Source organism: Gouania willdenowi, chromosome 18, assembly GCF_900634775.1.
Source record: "Gouania willdenowi chromosome 18, fGouWil2.1, whole genome shotgun sequence".
Taxonomy (NCBI): domain Eukaryota; kingdom Metazoa; phylum Chordata; class Actinopteri; order Blenniiformes; family Gobiesocidae; genus Gouania; species Gouania willdenowi.
The window spans coordinates 24,759,397-24,776,371 of record NC_041061.1 but is presented as its reverse complement, the minus strand read 5'-3'; the positions used below and the strand labels follow the sequence as shown (position 1 = coordinate 24,776,371).

The following is a 16,975-nucleotide window of genomic DNA, read 5'->3' as shown; positions in this document are numbered from 1 at the left end:
AACTTTGGTAGCCTACTGATTTAATTTATTTTGTATTCAGGCAATCCTCTAAAATTGTAATCAAATATTTTGTAAGTGACTTAAGAAAACGGCAGCGGAGAATATCCTCCTATTTGGAGGCCCTGGGATGGGAAGCTGATAACGGCTTGCCTGGGGACTCTATTGTCCTTCTGGTACATGATAGTGTGACCATGATGTGCATGATTACAAGGAACAGCCTGCCAGATCTGAACACGAATGGTGTTCAGTTATTAGTTCAGTAAATGCTTACATAAATTATCTTTAGGCAGAGCTACAGCTTTATCTAGAAATCAATTCTTGGCCTTTGTATTTATCCTCGCACATGTTGCCCAAACACTCTAGTAAAAGCCTACTGTACTTTCCCAGCATGTCATCACTCTGTGTTGCCAAAGTCTATACATTTCTTAAATTTTCTAAGGTCACATCCCAGCTGATGTGCACAGAATTAGTTTTCTCCTATTGATAGCTCACAATCAAAAGAAGGTTCTATAAACACGTTCATGTCTTTCTCGATTCTGATGTTGACCCTTACCACTGTATGTAAATTAATGACTGTATTTATTACAAAATCTTTCTTCCATTTAAACTGAAACTTATCATCTCACGATAATAACACATAGTCCTCGGGTGATTAGTTTGTGACCAATACCATGGCTTAGTTTGAGTGTCATTCCTCTTAGTGGTTAATGTGGAATTTGTCATCCTACTTCGAACAGGTTCTTCCATGGTCGGCTCTCTTCCGGTTTGCATTTGTGCCGTTTGTGGATGGGGAAGTTCTGCCTGACGTGCCTGAAGCCATGCTAAACTCAGGGAACTTTAAGGACACGCAGATCCTCCTTGGGGTGAACCAGGATGAAGGTTCCTACTTTCTGCTATATGGAGCTCCGGGTTTCAGCAAAGACAACGAGAGTCTCATCTCCAGGGAGGACTTCATGGAAGGTGAAGTTCACAAAATGAATTCAATAATAGTAATATACATAAGGAAATGCAAGTTTTAAAGGTGCAGTATTATGCTATTTTTCACCCAACTTAATTTGTTCTAAGAACCCCAACAACATAGTATTCCACAAACTCACCTGTTTTCCCTCTGAAAATTCACTTTAATGACGCTTCTAAAAACAGGCTGTTTTGGGGCCTTCATACATATGCATGAGTCTGTAGATGCAGACTTCATGCCTTGCTCTGATCACCATAGCAATTTTCTTTTGCTATCCACACACTCTTGTTATTGTTGTCAGCCAAAAAACTGCACATTACAGTAAAACACATGGATATTTAAGCGGCTATTGTGATTGCGAGTCCAACAAAAACTATGCTCCACGGTGTGTGTTTATCACATCAGCAGCGGAGTTTGTCAGCTGTTTCAGATGTTTCAAACACTCACCAGAGCTGCTATGTTGCTTCCTTGTAATCCACACGTATTCTGACCACAGAACTAGTCCATTTAAGATGATAGTCCACTGTTTTGTCCAACCACTGCATCGCATTGGGTCACAAACACGTCATGTCAAAGGAGATACGAGGCAGTATAACGGCTACTAAAAATAGAACTGATTGTGAGCAATCACACTGCGCTTTGGATTATCTTTATACTGGATAATCTATATACTCAACATAAATATATTAATTGTGGATAAAGGGACTAGTGGTTAAGGGAGCAGGGTTATAATCTTAGGGTGACTGGTTCTAATCTCCCTTGTCCATCACTGTGGGATGTTGATCAGTCCCTGATTTTAACCATAACTGCTCTCTGGGCGCTACACCGTAGCTGTCCACTGGAGCGACCATGGCTCAGTGGTAGAGTGGGTCGTCCAATAACCGAAGGGTTGTGGATTCGAATCCAGCTCTATTCAAGTCATTGTCATTGTGTCCTTGGGCACCGCACTTTACCCACATTGCCTAGTATGAATGGGTATTAATTGTCCATGAATGTTGGTGGTGGTCAGAAGGGCCGTAGGCGCAAAATGGCAGCCACGCTTCTGTCAGTCTGCCCCAGGACAGCTGTGGCTACATTGTAGTTTACCACTGCCGGTATGACTGATGTGAGTGACTGGTGTGAATGAATAGTGGTTTCTGTAACGTGCTTTGACTCTCCTCGAAAAAAGCGTTAAATAAATCCAAGCCATTAATGGCCAAGTTTATGGGAGCTTTAATTCCACTTTAAGCAGAATAAAAGTTAATTCCTCTTTAAATTGACCATGTAAACACTTAATTCCTAATTTAAATACAAATTAAACTTAAATTCGAATTAGGTGGCTGGTTTATTTTTCTGCTTTAAGTTCATTCAGATAACTAATTCCAAATAAAAAAAAAAAACATCATGTAACCGTGGCCACTGTTACATGCACATTCTGTGTATGAAACTTTACAAATATGACAGTGTTTGTTTTACCTGTGAGATAGTTTGAAAGGGAGGAGCTCACATTCTTATAGGGTAGGAGGAGCCAGGATTGTCAGGAGGAGGAGTTTCCGCGATGTGACGTCACAACGCGAGAAAAATTCAACTCGCCCATTTGGAGCTGACTTTTTACAAAATGTGGAATAACAAGGGAAGGAGGAAACATAACTTTTCCATGTTTGGCCTTCTGAATGACACTAAAGTGATGTGTATCACTGAAGCAAAACTATTATAAAGTGATTTTTTTTCACAATACTGCCCCTTTAAAAGACTGGCAGCACAGTAGTTGCTAAATGCTCCATTCACTTGCTTAATAAGTGTATTGAGTAATGTTCACCAAGATGCTCACCACATCATAAAAGCAGCTTCAGTCCAATTTAATCTTTACATTTTACTCTGTTAGGTGTAAAGCTGAGTGTACCTCATGCTAATGATATTGGACTGGAGGCAGTGGTACTACAATACACTGACTGGATGGATGAAAACAATGGGATTAGAAACCGTGATGCCCTGGATGATATCGTCGGGGATCACAACGTCATCTGCCCGCTGGCCCACTTTGCTCGGTCTTACGCTCAACACAACGCCCTGAAGGCTAACCATGGTGGCGCCAACTTTGGAGTGCTGAACAATGGAGGGAATTCTCAAGGTGAGATAGTGAGCTGTGCCTGCTACTCCACCCAGTTGAGAGGGGTTCAATGATACTCCTTAATTTGTTTGAATATGGTTGCCACAGAGTTGGATGGCTTCATATAGTTGAGTGGGACTTTTTCTGGCCACATACAATTGGAGCTGGAGCTAAAAGAAAAAAGATGAGTTAAAGACAGTTGAGGCCTCATCGATCAAATATTTTTTTTGCCAGAAAAAAGATGTAAAATAATAAAATTGCTGCTCAAAAGTTTGTTTTGATCTCCCGCTGTAAACCCTCATTTGGGCTGTGGAGTTTGTAAACGAATGCATTGTAATGTGCAAAAAAAATGTGACTTAACACATTTCTGTTGTTTTCATGGACTGAAAGTTGCAGCATAACAATGGCGGAAGTTTTTTTTTTTTGGGCTTTACACGGAAATATCAAAATCCGGCCAAATTTGAATATCTTGCGGAGTGAGGTTATATACTGTAAAGTGTAGTACCGGGAACAAACTACAACAAAAATAAAATCACTGTCCTTTTTGCCTGGTAAATAACTGAGAGAATTTATGGTAAGAATGACGTAAAAAATAGTTTCACGCATCCTTCTACTCCACATCCCACAATGCAAGGTGTGAAAGTGGAAATGATCTGAACTTTATTGATCTATGAGGTATAAACACTGTCTTTATCTGACATTAATACAAAGATAATCTCAGCCAGCTTTAAAGCAAAAATGTGGCCTTTTGGTTTTTTGCTTCTCTCACATGGATGCGATAAACAAAAATCTTTTCAGAGCAGCTTTAGGCTGCTTGAAACCATGAACAAAAATACAAGACCAGTTAAATCCAAAGTTTCTTTTATTCCTAAAAGCAATAACCTGTGATCAAAGAGTTTTGGATTCTCAAAATTTCAGGTCTTTAAATCTGTTATATAATGATGAGAGAAAGTTTTTTTTTAATGTAAAATGTGATTGAATGTAACTGGACTATTCCATCACAGTACATGTGTTTTTGCTCTTTAAGGTGGCGTGTATCTCTATCTGTTTGATCACCGAGCGACCAACATAGCCTGGCCAGAGTGGATGGGTGTGATTCATGGCTATGAGATTGAGTTTGTCTTTGGCCTGCCACTGGAAAAAAGATTCAACTACACTTTGGAAGAAGATAAACTGAGCCGGCGAATGATGAAATATTGGGCCAACTTTGCACGAACTGGGTAATGCTCCGCACACGTAAAAGAAATGATTTGCTTTGTATTCTTCAATTACGAGAGAGGCTTGATTTCAGATGTTTTTTCAGTTGTTGTACATCTTTGCCAACGAGGCAATATTCAGATCATGTGCACATTATTGTGTAACTAGTACAGCAGCGTTAACACACAAAGCTAGGCTCAATCTACCACTAAACTTAAAGCCACTCCGTAGACTTTTTGACCTAAAGAGTTGACCCATATGAGTTATTTTAAATGATTCCTAAGACCAATATACAGTGCTTCCCTCTTGAAATACCGCCCATGTAAGTTTGGAGAGACGTACCGTCTTTGGCCAGGTCATGTGACCTGGACAATGCTTAGAGAACGTATCACTTTATGGCAGTCACGTGACACACAGGCTCAGATATACTCATTGGGCTATGGTTTTTGATAGTATTTTACCGCCTGTTCGACTCCTGGTCATGGCCGAGTTTAAAACTGCTTCTGAGAAGTCTAAAATGACACTGCCGAGACCCGACCCGCCTTTCGCCACGTGGACCCACGGCGAAGGGGGCCGACCAGGGAGTAAGGGGGGAGCACCACCGACGCGGCCCTGAGAGCCAATCCTTATCCCGATGTTCCAGGTCAACTACTGTCTGCATAGACAATCAAAACACGAAGGGTGACTGGCCCGACTGACTGTTTTTTGATTTTTGCGACAGTGCTGCAGCACTTGTGGCCACTAGGGGCACTTGACGTGAAAGTTACAGGTCTAACGCCCCTAGTGGCCAAAAGTTACACAGCGTGCCTTTAAGTAACACATAACTGTGTTCATCCATTCTAATGTGAGCAAATTAGGATATTTTGGAGGAATGGTGACAGATGCATAGATAAGGATAGTTGGTTAAAGGAAACATTAATAAGCCAATCTGTGCAATGTAGGAACAAACCTTAGTGCGCTCCAAAGAGCTACAGAGAGGAAATTGCAACATTACGAGTTTGGAATGGTCTGTGTAGTTTGAATGGATGTTTTCACGATGCATGTACAGACACTACTGGTACTTCAACATCATTGATGAAAAAGGCCAGAGCAGACAGGTGAAGTGTACATTATGTCCCAGAGCAGAGTTTTTCCACATCTCAAGAAACCTCACAACGAAACACACCATTAAGGTAATGGTCAAAAACACTGATGACACCGTTAATGTTTCTAAGAAGGACACACACGCATACACATACATGCACATTAACACACGCTCTCTTTCTCTCTCCCCTCACACACACACGTATTGATTTCCCAGCAGCAGTCAATAGAAGTTGAAGTTAACACAGTGTTAAGAGTATATGGATGGTGGTGGGACAAATGAATGATCGTTTAGGAGCTAACGTTGGATTTGTTCTAATCTTACTCTTCACGTTCTATTTGAAAAGCACTTATTGTTACACTGTTTACTTTAAAGGCCATACTTGAAGAAGCCCTACAGTATGTACTAATTGTACCAAAAATGTGATCTTTCCACAGACAAACAGTTTAAAGCACTTTTTTGTAACTTTTTATGGAGAATATTCTGTTGAAAATATTTGGAAGAACAGTTACAGTATGCACCGAATGTCTGAAAGATGTGACAGATTTTTTTTTTTTAGTTTTACAATACACTGACTTAAAGATGATATCCGGAGTTTCTGAGAAACGTCTCGATGTCCCGCCCTAAACAGCCTCACTTCCTCCCACTGCCTCTCCCAATCTACCAGAAGCCACAACCTCTATTTTGCTGCACGGGCATCGCGGAACATAACACGGTTGCATCGGGTGGCATTGATATAGGTCTATGGGTCAGGTAAGAGCCAAGATCATATTTACCTGTTTGCTGTTGTGACGCGCGGCCTTGTTTCCGTGCACAGTTTCGCATTCACTTTGATTGACAGACTCAAAAACAGGAAGTCGAAGCCTATTGGCTGACCGCACTCGGCAATTGTTTCCATTTGTATAGGGGTCTATAGGACGAAGGAGGGACTTATATACATGAATGTATATAAATGACCACCGGCAGTGGACCATAGTAAAAGACTAGTTAGGTATTTTTTCGCATTTCAAAATAATCATACATTAACATAGGTTTCTCAGAAACTCCAGATATCAGCTTTAAGCACTTCTTATTATTGAAACTTTTGCAAGAAAGAAAGATTTGCCTCTGAGGTTAGTGACAGATCTTCGACTGCAGGCCTGCTAAACCAGAGCTGCTCCACGATCAGAAATCACTGTGGGGCAGGGTTTGCTCAATGACCTCTTAGTGTTAGAGAAATAAATTCAACATTTAAAAAACAGATTATGTCAGGCATGTCAAAGTGGTAGCGTAATACGTTGACGTCAGTAATAATAATGCTCATTCTGAGCTAATATTCCCTTTAAACACTAACATTATCTTTCAACTTTATTCCATCTGTGTCTAAAATGTCTGTCTCATCCAACCTCTCAGTAACCCAAACGAAGGTCTGATGGACAGAGGGAAACGCTGGCCTCAGTTCACCATCAGTGAGCAGAAGCATGTCGGACTCAACACGGAACCACTGAAGATCCACAGAGGTCTGCGGAACCAGATGTGTGTGTTCTGGAACCGCTTTCTGCCACGTCTGCTCAACATCACTGGTGAGCATCACATCTTTGGCACACATCTAAAAGCTTTAAATCCCTTCGTGTTGTCAAAAAAATCTAGAAATGCTGGAAAGTAAAGGATCAATATAGCTACTGTGCGGCAATGATCGGGGCCAGGCAATTCTTGGCACAATTAATTTAGTGTGTGCATTTTACATCAGTTGAGACTAGGGATGGGAATCGAAAACCGGTTCTTTCTGAGAACCGGTTCCCAGTAATCCAATTCCGCTTATCGGTTTCTCTTATGTCGCAAATACGTAATGATAAACTCCTCCAGGTCCTGTATGTTGTTTATGCTAGCACCAAGTGAAGCTCCTTCCACCATATACAGGTAGTTGTTTGCTGTCCACCGCGGAGAATCCACCTCCTCCACCCGCAGCTGTGCTGTCCTCCGTGATGTGTTTGTAGCGTCTCTGTTGCTACGCTACTCACTTCCGGGTTCTGTACACTTGCGCAAAAGTTGCTTTTTGCACGGACGTTTCTTCCTTTGTCGCCAGTTTATGTCCTCATAACAAGAAATCAGACACGGGAGGCGAACTGGTACTGATCGTTGTCTTTAGTTTGCTCTTTCACACTGGTACACACACACACGGCTGATGATGTCGCATGTAACAACGAGAATGGCGTCTCTGAAGGTTCATTCATAGAATTGTAAACAAAGGCTAAAATACAGCTTTACCATTTAAATACATAACAATAAGTGCAGCTGTACTTTTGGTTACTATGTTCTTTTTTACTGAATAATTATTTGTTTTTTGTCTGATGTAGTTTTGGATCAAGTTGTTCTAAAGGAGCACTGTAAATATTATCAAATGTTTGTAGCCAAAATGTGTCATATGTTGTAGTAATAATAATAATTACTCGATTTTATATAGCGCTTTTGTATATATTATTATCCAGTGAAAACAATCTATACCTGGTGGAATTAAAGAAAGCTGATTTCCCTGCAGGAAATTAAAAAGACAAAGATATGATCATAATTTGTATTATTTAATTCCCTCACCCAATGAGAATCGGTAAGTAATCGAATCGATAGCAGTATCAATAATGGAAACGGATCGCAAAATTCTTATCCATTCCCATGCCTAGTTGACGCTTACCCCCAATTTCCACCACATCTGTAACTGCTCCGAAACCACAACGCAGCTGATGTTTCCATTCAAGTCAATGTGTCCATTTCCACCGCATCTGAATCTGCTCTGGAGCCCACAGCAATAGATTCGCAGACCTTTCATTTTTGGCGGAAGCTGGTACTGTGCTGCAGCAATTTAACAAAAATAAGCCCGTGCATTGACAGAATAAAATATCCAGATTATTTTCAAAATAAAATACTCAGAGTTCAAGGTGGATTGTAAATCCATCCATTGACCGAGGATACCCCTGGCAGAGGAAAACCCCTCCAGTGGGCCCATTTCGGACTCTATCCGAAAACCAAGCACACATTCGGACTCGGGGGAATAAAACCTGTCCACTGAGACCACATTTTCGAAAAAATAAACGCCTTTTTTTTTTTGGCCCGAAAAAAGTACATTTTGGCTCTAGTGGGCAGGCGCAATTCGCACTGTACCTGAAAACGAAGCATACATTCGGACTCGGGGGGACCAGACCTTACTGTTGATACTGCGATTGGGCCAATCCTAGCACTTTTAAAATTGTATGTGACATATATCTATTGCATTTAGTCTATGTCACTGTTTGCAGTCAAACATTTTTAATCCACGGTAGGCTCAATTTTTGATGTGTCAAAACTGTGTGGACAGTTTGTGTAGGACAGTCTGAAGATGTGCTATAGCAAGTTTTGTGTCAATTGAGCAAAAATTGTAGGAGGAGATAGGTTTAATATGTTTTTGAAAAGAGCAAATTTGCAGATCTGTACCACATGTAGTTGATTGATTTATTTATTTAAATGTCACTTTAGAGGCTTGCCGTAGCATCACCTTTCGGACTATTGGCTTTTTTTCTTTGTAGCTGAGGCAAAATTTTGTGTGTTTTTGCACTAGGGAAGTAGGATTTCCTCAGAAGAAGAACATGCTGGATAACTAATGGTTATCCTATGACTGGCTGACCCCTAATAACGGAAAACTGAAAGTGTGATCCGACAGAAGGCCTGCACAAATCACTTCATAGGTAGAGGGTAAACAGTTTCAATCAAAACTTGGCACACATTATAGTACAAAGTAGGGATCGACTGATATGGATTTTTTAGAGTTGATGTTGATACCAAATTTTTTTCCATCAGCCATAGCCGATGACCAATACGGACTGCCGATTTTCTTGAGCCGATATTTGGAGGCGATACTATTTTTGCTCCCTTAATTTACATCATAAAAATTACACAATAATGATAACAAAAGTCTCAATTTTTTTTAAATATTTAACAAATAATAAAAAACAGATGATGTAGAACAGGAACAAGTAAAAAAAAAAATAGAGTGAGACATCTCATGAAATATTATGAAAGAGAAATGTTCGTCCTTGTCCTGAAAATAGCCTCAACAAAAGTTGACCTGACTGAAGATATATTTTATTAACAGGATTATTGAGTATAGATAATATAATTATAGAATTAAACACAAAAAGAAACCATGAATAATAGTCCCTTTCAACCCAACCCCAGAACATAAATTAGTAGAGGAAAATAACGTGATGTCAGATGCGCAATAAGCATCACACTGTTCCAGTTTCTGCTCTAAATTCCATCGACATTAACAGGAATGAAAATTCAAACTAGTAGTAAACTGCTTCTCAAAGTTTTAAAAACTTCTCAGCGCAGCACTCTCATATTGCTGAGTGAGAAGCAGAGAGGGATGGAGAAATAAACACACACGCCAAACCTCCAGCCAGCTGCTCGTTAAATACAACTGCGACAACACGTGGAACCACGGAACAACGTCAGCTAAGTTAAACAGTTAAAGATGCTTTGAAAGTTTAAAACTTGCCATTAGGGTTGAAGATTTTCCTCTGCGCTCTGCTAGTGGTGGGACGGACTCTGCACTCTACAGCCTCTGTCTCCAGCAACACGGAGCAGCCTGTGGCAGCCGCTCTATATATAAAGCAGATCTGTGAACGCAGTAGCGCGCATTGGCCGATGCCGATACATGTAATAAACACGCAAAAATCTGCCGATTGCTGATGAATCAGTCGATCACTAGTACAGAGAGCCGATTTGCACTGGCTACTACAAAGAAACGCAGAAGCTGGGTTTTCATCACAAATTTTCTCAAAGTAAAAGCGATATTTCTAAATGTCGACACAGTATAATTGCACTTCGAACGTTGTTTTGGGCAGGAATTTTGTAACTTCCGTGAAATCTCATCCCGCGAGACTTCGATGCAGGAAGACGGATGCTCAGAACCTCATTCTAACTCCGTATTCCTTTGCTGTTTCACGTCTAATGTGGCAGTAATAATTTTAAGTATAAATGGTAAATGGTAAATGGACTTGATTTATATAGCGCCTTATAACCACACTGAAGCAGTCTCAAAGTGCTTTACATATCAGCTCATTCACCCAATCACTCTCACATTCACACATCAAAGCTCAGAAAGGTCACAGTCTTCTCTTCTGTTTACACATACGGCGCCATGTTTACTCGGAGAGCAGTGGTCATGTGACCAGGTACATCAAGTCATGTGACCATGTACGTCACGTCCTGTGACGTGTATTTGCAGAAAAAGTGTTTCCTAAGCGTTTTTGCAACAAATTTCAATATTGAAACATGAAAGCGTAAAAAGTGTTATTTGAGTTACCGGTTTTATTGTGCTATCTAGATTTTGCACATTTCCAATGGTAATGGAAACACAGCTAGAGTCTGTCTCTGTGTTTTTCCTCTCAGACAACATCGATGAGGCAGAGCGTCAGTGGAAAGTGGAGTTTCACCGCTGGTCCTCCTACATGATGCACTGGAAGAGTCAGTTCGACCACTACAGCAAACAGGAGCGCTGCACCGACCTGTAACTTACCTAGCAGAGAGTCGGAAACATGATGGAGAGAGGCAATTACAGAGAGAACCCAAGATGTTCCTCTATATTTTTCTTTCACAATACACACACACACACATAAGAGGCACTGAATTCTATTTATTTTGTGTGTGTGTGTGTGTGTGTGTGTGTGCGTGTGTGCGTGTGTGCGTGTGTGCGTGTGTGCGTGTGTGTGTGTGTGCGTGTGTGTGTGTGTGTGTGTGTGTGTGTGCGTGTGTGCGTGTGCGTGTGTGCGTGTGTGTGTGTGTGTGTGCGTGTGTGCGTGTGTGTGTGTGAAAGCCTGTTTGGTGTGGATCAGATCTGGACCATGTGGACAGGCCATGTCGGCTCAGGCCTGGCTGTTTCATCCAACTCAACTTTAGTTTTCTTTGAATGAATGAGATTTTTTTTTTTTTTTTCCTTTTTCTTTTTTAACTTCTACTGAAGAGTCGGGTGTTTCACTGTTCTGCTTCGCCCTGTTGTGTGTTTATCCTGTGGTACTGCATACACTGCATGACATCCAGATGGGTTGTGTGTTGAAGAAGCCTTTACAAAAACACTGGGCTGCCTGCCTTATGTTGGTGAGGGGAGCCATTGACACCAGTGTGAGAGCGCATCCCGGTTTGTACTTTGTATCCTAGGACTAGATACTCCCAGTGTGTGTGGGTGTGTGTGTCATTCAGTGTCCTGTACAGCTGTCCTGTCTGTTGTGTGTGTGCGTGTGACACACGCAGCCCTCCCTCTCAGTCCATCCTTGCCCCATCTTTTCCTCCACTCATCCTTTCATCTCCCACACTGCACTCGTTTCTTCCCCTTTTTCTATTCGGTTTCCTTCTCTTAAGACGTGATCTAGGTCATGCTGTCACATTCATCGCCATCTCTGCTCATCCTCCTTGCACTCATTCTCGATCCTATAATTACCTGCTGCTGCTTCGCTAAAGTTTTTAATATCATCCCCATCGCATCAATTGTCCCGTCTTTCCGTCTGACTCGTCAAACTTTATCCCTCTATCCTAATTTGTATCCTCCCCTCTCCCCTGAACTGCATCACTCATCCCCCTCTGCCTGTTTTCTTATTAGCCTAATGGAAGCAGGGTAATTCACTCAGCAGCAAGATTATGTGAGTGAGCGCTGGCTCAGCCCCTGGCCTGCCAGCCGAGCAGCACGTGATGGATGGCTGGATGGAAAATGGAGGAGAAAAGGTGGACAGAGAGGAAGCAGAGAGGAGGTGGGGTGGGTGGGTGGGAGGTTTGGGGCGTTATGGATGCGGCAGAAGGAGGGGTGGAGATCTAAAGGAAAGATGAAAAGACAGCTCTGGAAATTCTCCTTTACATAACTGGAGACAAAATGTGTACGTGGACTGCAGCTCTCACAACACCCTGCGGCTCTGAACATGTGACGGGTCTGAAAAGCTCTTTCTCAGTTCAACAGTCGCAGCCTCTGCATTGGGTCTGATGGAAGACTCCTAATGCCCCCCCCCCAATCCACTCTGACTGTTAATGGAAGTGCCTCAGGCCATCCATCAGATACGTAGATTCTGAGAGTTTGGGTGTTAAAGGCAACATTTAGCTGTGTTTTCCTCAAGAACCAATCGTAACAGACTTGGAGTCAGTGACAAAGTATGCTGCATACCTCTATGAGACAGATTGTTCAAACGAGGTATTTTAAGTAGATTAGCAGCAAGATGCATCAGTTAAGGCGGGCATACACTGTGTGATTTTTGACTCAAGCGTCTATTTTGGGGATTGGGCCGAGTCTCTGCTAAATCACGTGTCGTGCAGCATGTAGTATACATGAGGTCTCGAAGTGTTTAACACCTCAGAACCAGCTCCCTACAGCAATCGTATTGTCGCAAGAAATTTAAACCTGTTTGAAATCCCGGTCGCTCCTCGTGAGGGTATCGTACAGTTGAAGCAGTGCCACGGACCGGCTTACCTCAATCAAACTCTCACACTGCACATGCGTGAACACCGTAGGACTGCTGTAAAATTGACGGACTGTACTGCCCACGTCTGTCCAGCCAGTTCCTTGTCCATCACATCACCACCTTTTCTTTTTTAAAGCTTTTTTTGCTGAGATTCGCAAGTTTCTAGCAACTTCCGGCTTTTTCTTCTTCTAATTTGTACGTTGCATTTCCAGAAACAAGACTCCGATGTGTTGTGTATGAACATACAGTGTAAGCAGTCAGATCGTGTCAGAGTGTCGGTCCGTACAGTGTGAGAACATGAATCGTGTGCTGCGCACATTCGGACTCTCTGTTGCACAATTTGAGCTGGAGCTGAGTACAACGATTGAAAAAGTCGCACAGTGTCTGCCCGCTTTTAGCAGTTTTTATTATGGCATCACTGTCATATTTTAATAGTGCTCAATGTCGCACTGAACCACAACCCACTTCTAGAATAGAATAGAATACAGTATATAGAACACGTCTTTTTTGTCATTGTTCAAAACGACTAACAACAGTTGAGGAACGAGAGGTACACATAAAAAAGATAAAATAGAATTAAAACACCAACAGAATATATATTTTTTTTAAAATAGACCGTAATGTTTTCTTTTCCACATAAAAATTATTATTTGAAATGACTTCTGCATGAAAATAAAGCATTGGAGTCTATTTCCTGAACCAAAAAAACGTATACAATAATAAACAATAAAAATGTTAACTCACTTCAAAATGTACTATGTAAAAGTTAATATAACTGCTTGATGATAATCTTTTCGTGGCTTTGTCAGGCTCAAAATATACAGTTGATAGTACAAGCCTGTATGAATGTCTGGCACAATGAGGTTTCAAGAAACCAGTTTTTATCACGAGTCAGTCAGAAAATTCTTTTAGCTCATTTAGCACTTTGTTCCTCACAGATTTACACTGTGAATTTTGGAGTGCTCAAGTATTTGCTCATTTAAAGCTGCTCAAGACCAAAACATTCTTATCAGATTAAGACAGTGCATGTAGGTCTCATTCGAGAAATCGAAGTTTATCTGTTCGAAAATATATGTAAATGGTTGAAAGTCCCTCTCCAAAGTTTGTTTTGATCTCCACTCTAATGACTCGGTTTAGTGAGATTGTTGGAAAAGTGTTGCGCATTGCATTGTGGGATGTAGAGTCTTGTAGATGGATGTATTGAATTGTTTTTACTTCGTTTTTACTGTGACTTCTTGTTCTTACTTCCCAACACATTTTTGGTGTTTTTAATCGCATCCATCCATTTTCTAAACCACTTGCTCCTTTTTTAGGGTCACGGGGGTCTGCTGGTGCCTATCTCCAGCTCTCATAAGGCTCTAGGTGGGCGTTTTCATGGACAGAAAATTGTGGCAGAACAATGGTGGATGTTTAATTCGGGGTTTACAAAGAAGGTCCTTATCTGGGAAAGAAACATAAGAAATCACGTTAAGGATGAAGTCAAACCACGTTTAAGCATTCGTCTACAGCAGTGGTTCTCAAACTTTTTTGGCTGAAGTACCCCCTTTCTCTTATTTCTGAATCCAAGTACCCCCTTTGTCCGACTACAGCATTTTGCTTATATAACTATTTAAAAACAACTATAGAGCATAATGAAGGAATATACGAGTGATAACACATATTCTAAAGTATTTAATTTTGTAAGTAAGTAGAAAGAAACAGTATTGAATGCAGTGGTTCCCAACCTTTTTAGGATCGTGACCCCATTTTTAGATCAAGAATTTCCGGCGACACCAAAGACATTTTTTTCTAGAATTTGTTTTTGATCGTCTTTGAGCTTAGATATTTTTTATTTCTGCATTTTAGTTGAACTAGATTTTTTTTTTTTTTTTTTTAATTCAGGCGATTTGTTTCTATAGTTTTTATCATTTCTGGTCATCTCATGCCTGGGGTGGGACCAAGACTGACACTTTATTTGTAAATTTTCAACTCTCTTACACGTACCCTCATTTGAGAAACACTGGTCTACAGGACTGCAATGCGCCAATGTAGATAAACAGAGTTTCCAGTGGAGATAAAACAAACTTTCGCACGGCAGCTTTAAACACGTCTTATTTGTCACTGTGTGAGAGTAATGCATTGAAACCAATAGGAACATGCTCATGAAAAGAGGAACACAAAGCTGCCAAAGGCCTTTGGTTTTCTTTTGGCTAAAGCTGCATGTGGCACATTTATAAATGGTGCCTATGCTGGTTCACATCAGACACAAGGTGGAAACACCGTGAACAGGAGGCTGTGTAGAAGATGAATGAATGTATAGATGTGGAGATGGTGGCTTCGTATAGACCCAGTAGAAGGAGAGCAAGATTTACAATTCCTGTAGTGAAGCTCTGCTGTCAGTCCCACCAGGAGTTGGTTTCTATGTGGAACAAAATCCATCCAGTATGCATTTCAGAACACTGTTGGCTTCATTTAGAGCTGATCTCTGAAACTGAGACATTAAGGAGACTGCAGGTCAGACCTAGTGGGCCCTGACACTTTCCTCTCCCTCTCCATTTCCTGCCCTTACCATCACAGTGACCGTGTGTGTATCTGACTTGCTGATGGCTGTTCCTGTAACACGTCCCTTTTGGCATGCAAATGTCCTGTTAATGGCTCATGATCATGTAGTCTAGCTCTCAAAGCAGTAAATATGAAAAGGCATTGTACTGGTGAGGAATGCATGTATGAAAGGCTCCCTCTGCATGTCCTCCAAGCATCCCCAGTTTAGTCTCCCAAACTCAGACTGTTACTTCATGTTACAATTTATAATAATTTAGAAATGAGTCATATATCTGTCATTGTTGGTATATTTGATGTTAGCAATAACATAGAACATCTGTAAAGGAATATATTTGATATTTAAATGCAGTGAAAATATATGGGAATTAACAGCAATGTTGAATCATTAGGGGAGTTGTGTTTTAAAAGCAATATTATTCTGTGTAGAAACTAAAAATGAGTGCCATAAACAATTATTTCTCCACTTTCTCCTCGTTGTTTGTTCCATACTCCTGTACTGTATGTGTTGAAGGCTTTTTTAGCTTCCCAGTTCGTCTGTGTGTATCATGAACGCTGAGCTGGTTAAGCTATGGCAACATAAATAAAGACACCTTGCTGCTTCTGTCTGCCTATTGAGTCTGCATGCACTGCTGTTAATTTCCACCACACATCACATCACACTGGCATTTATAGCTCAATTACAAGAAGTCCATTTGAACAATTTACGAACAAAGGTGGGTTTTATAATTTGTGATCGTCATTTTCTGCTTATTTAGTATTTAAAAAAATATTCATAATAACATAGGAATCCACAGAAAGATGTTGGACACTAGACATTGTTTGTCCTAGCATCAGCAAGCCCTGGTTACTGTTTAAAATGTAACTAAATCCCAGAGTTCAATTGCAAAAGCAGATCACTAGTTTTTTTTTATACATTTTTAGTCAAGTCTAATCAAAGTGGCTTTGACCAGGATATCGCCTCTCAAAAGCCACACAATTTTGACTTGACTTGTATCACCTGAAGTAAATGATGAAAAAACTAATTTTCAGCAAATGTATAAAAACTGAGCTATCTGCTTTTTCAATTAAACTCTTCATTTGTGTTCAGCTGGGGAAAAAAGTAATTTTGGGGGGTTTAGTTACTCTTTAAACACTCACGGTAAAGTTGAACAGCTGCTCTAAAATCCTACACTGCAGATTGTATTGATTCAGTTTCCTTTTAAAAGCACCGTTCTGCAACTGCAGCTTTGAACATAGCTGCTATCTGACCTTTGGCTCTGTACCATTCATTAATTAAATTCTTGGCGCCATCAGCGCTTTAACAAGACTACAGAGTATGGCTTTTTTTAGACTGCCTGTCCATGATGCCAGGCTTTCCTTTTAATTCCTTTTAAATCTGTCCACATTGGAAGAAATTATGAGAGCTTTAAATAAGATTTATAGTACATGAAAAGCACTGAAAGCTCTGGTCAAAGTAACATTTCACCTTCTCATTGCCCCAAGACGTATGACTTATCCTCATACCTTTACTCTTGACCTGAAAGGTCACAATTACATTATGAGCTTTGTGATCTAAGAGGAAAGAGGATACTTTAACATGTTTTTTCATTATCTTTAAAGCAAGGCTATGCATGATGAATTAACTATAGGTTATTTACATAACCCCAGTTCTC

At 40.7% G+C, this 16,975-nt stretch overlaps 1 protein-coding gene across 1 annotated transcript in view; it reads left to right on the top strand.

Moving 5' to 3' along the window:
* Window positions 1-11,028, top strand: part of ache (acetylcholinesterase (Yt blood group)) — a 36,398-nt gene extending 25,370 nt beyond the window's left edge. The window contains exons 5-9 of the mRNA XM_028474407.1: window positions 738-960; window positions 2,823-3,068; window positions 4,075-4,267; window positions 6,721-6,890; window positions 10,732-11,028. Coding sequence (XP_028330208.1) covers window positions 738-960; window positions 2,823-3,068; window positions 4,075-4,267; window positions 6,721-6,890; window positions 10,732-10,853 — 954 coding nt within the window. The 3' untranslated portion in view covers window positions 10,854-11,028. The remainder of the gene's footprint in view (window positions 1-737; window positions 961-2,822; window positions 3,069-4,074; window positions 4,268-6,720; window positions 6,891-10,731) is intronic.
* The last annotated feature ends 5,947 nt before the right edge of the window (window positions 11,029-16,975 follow it).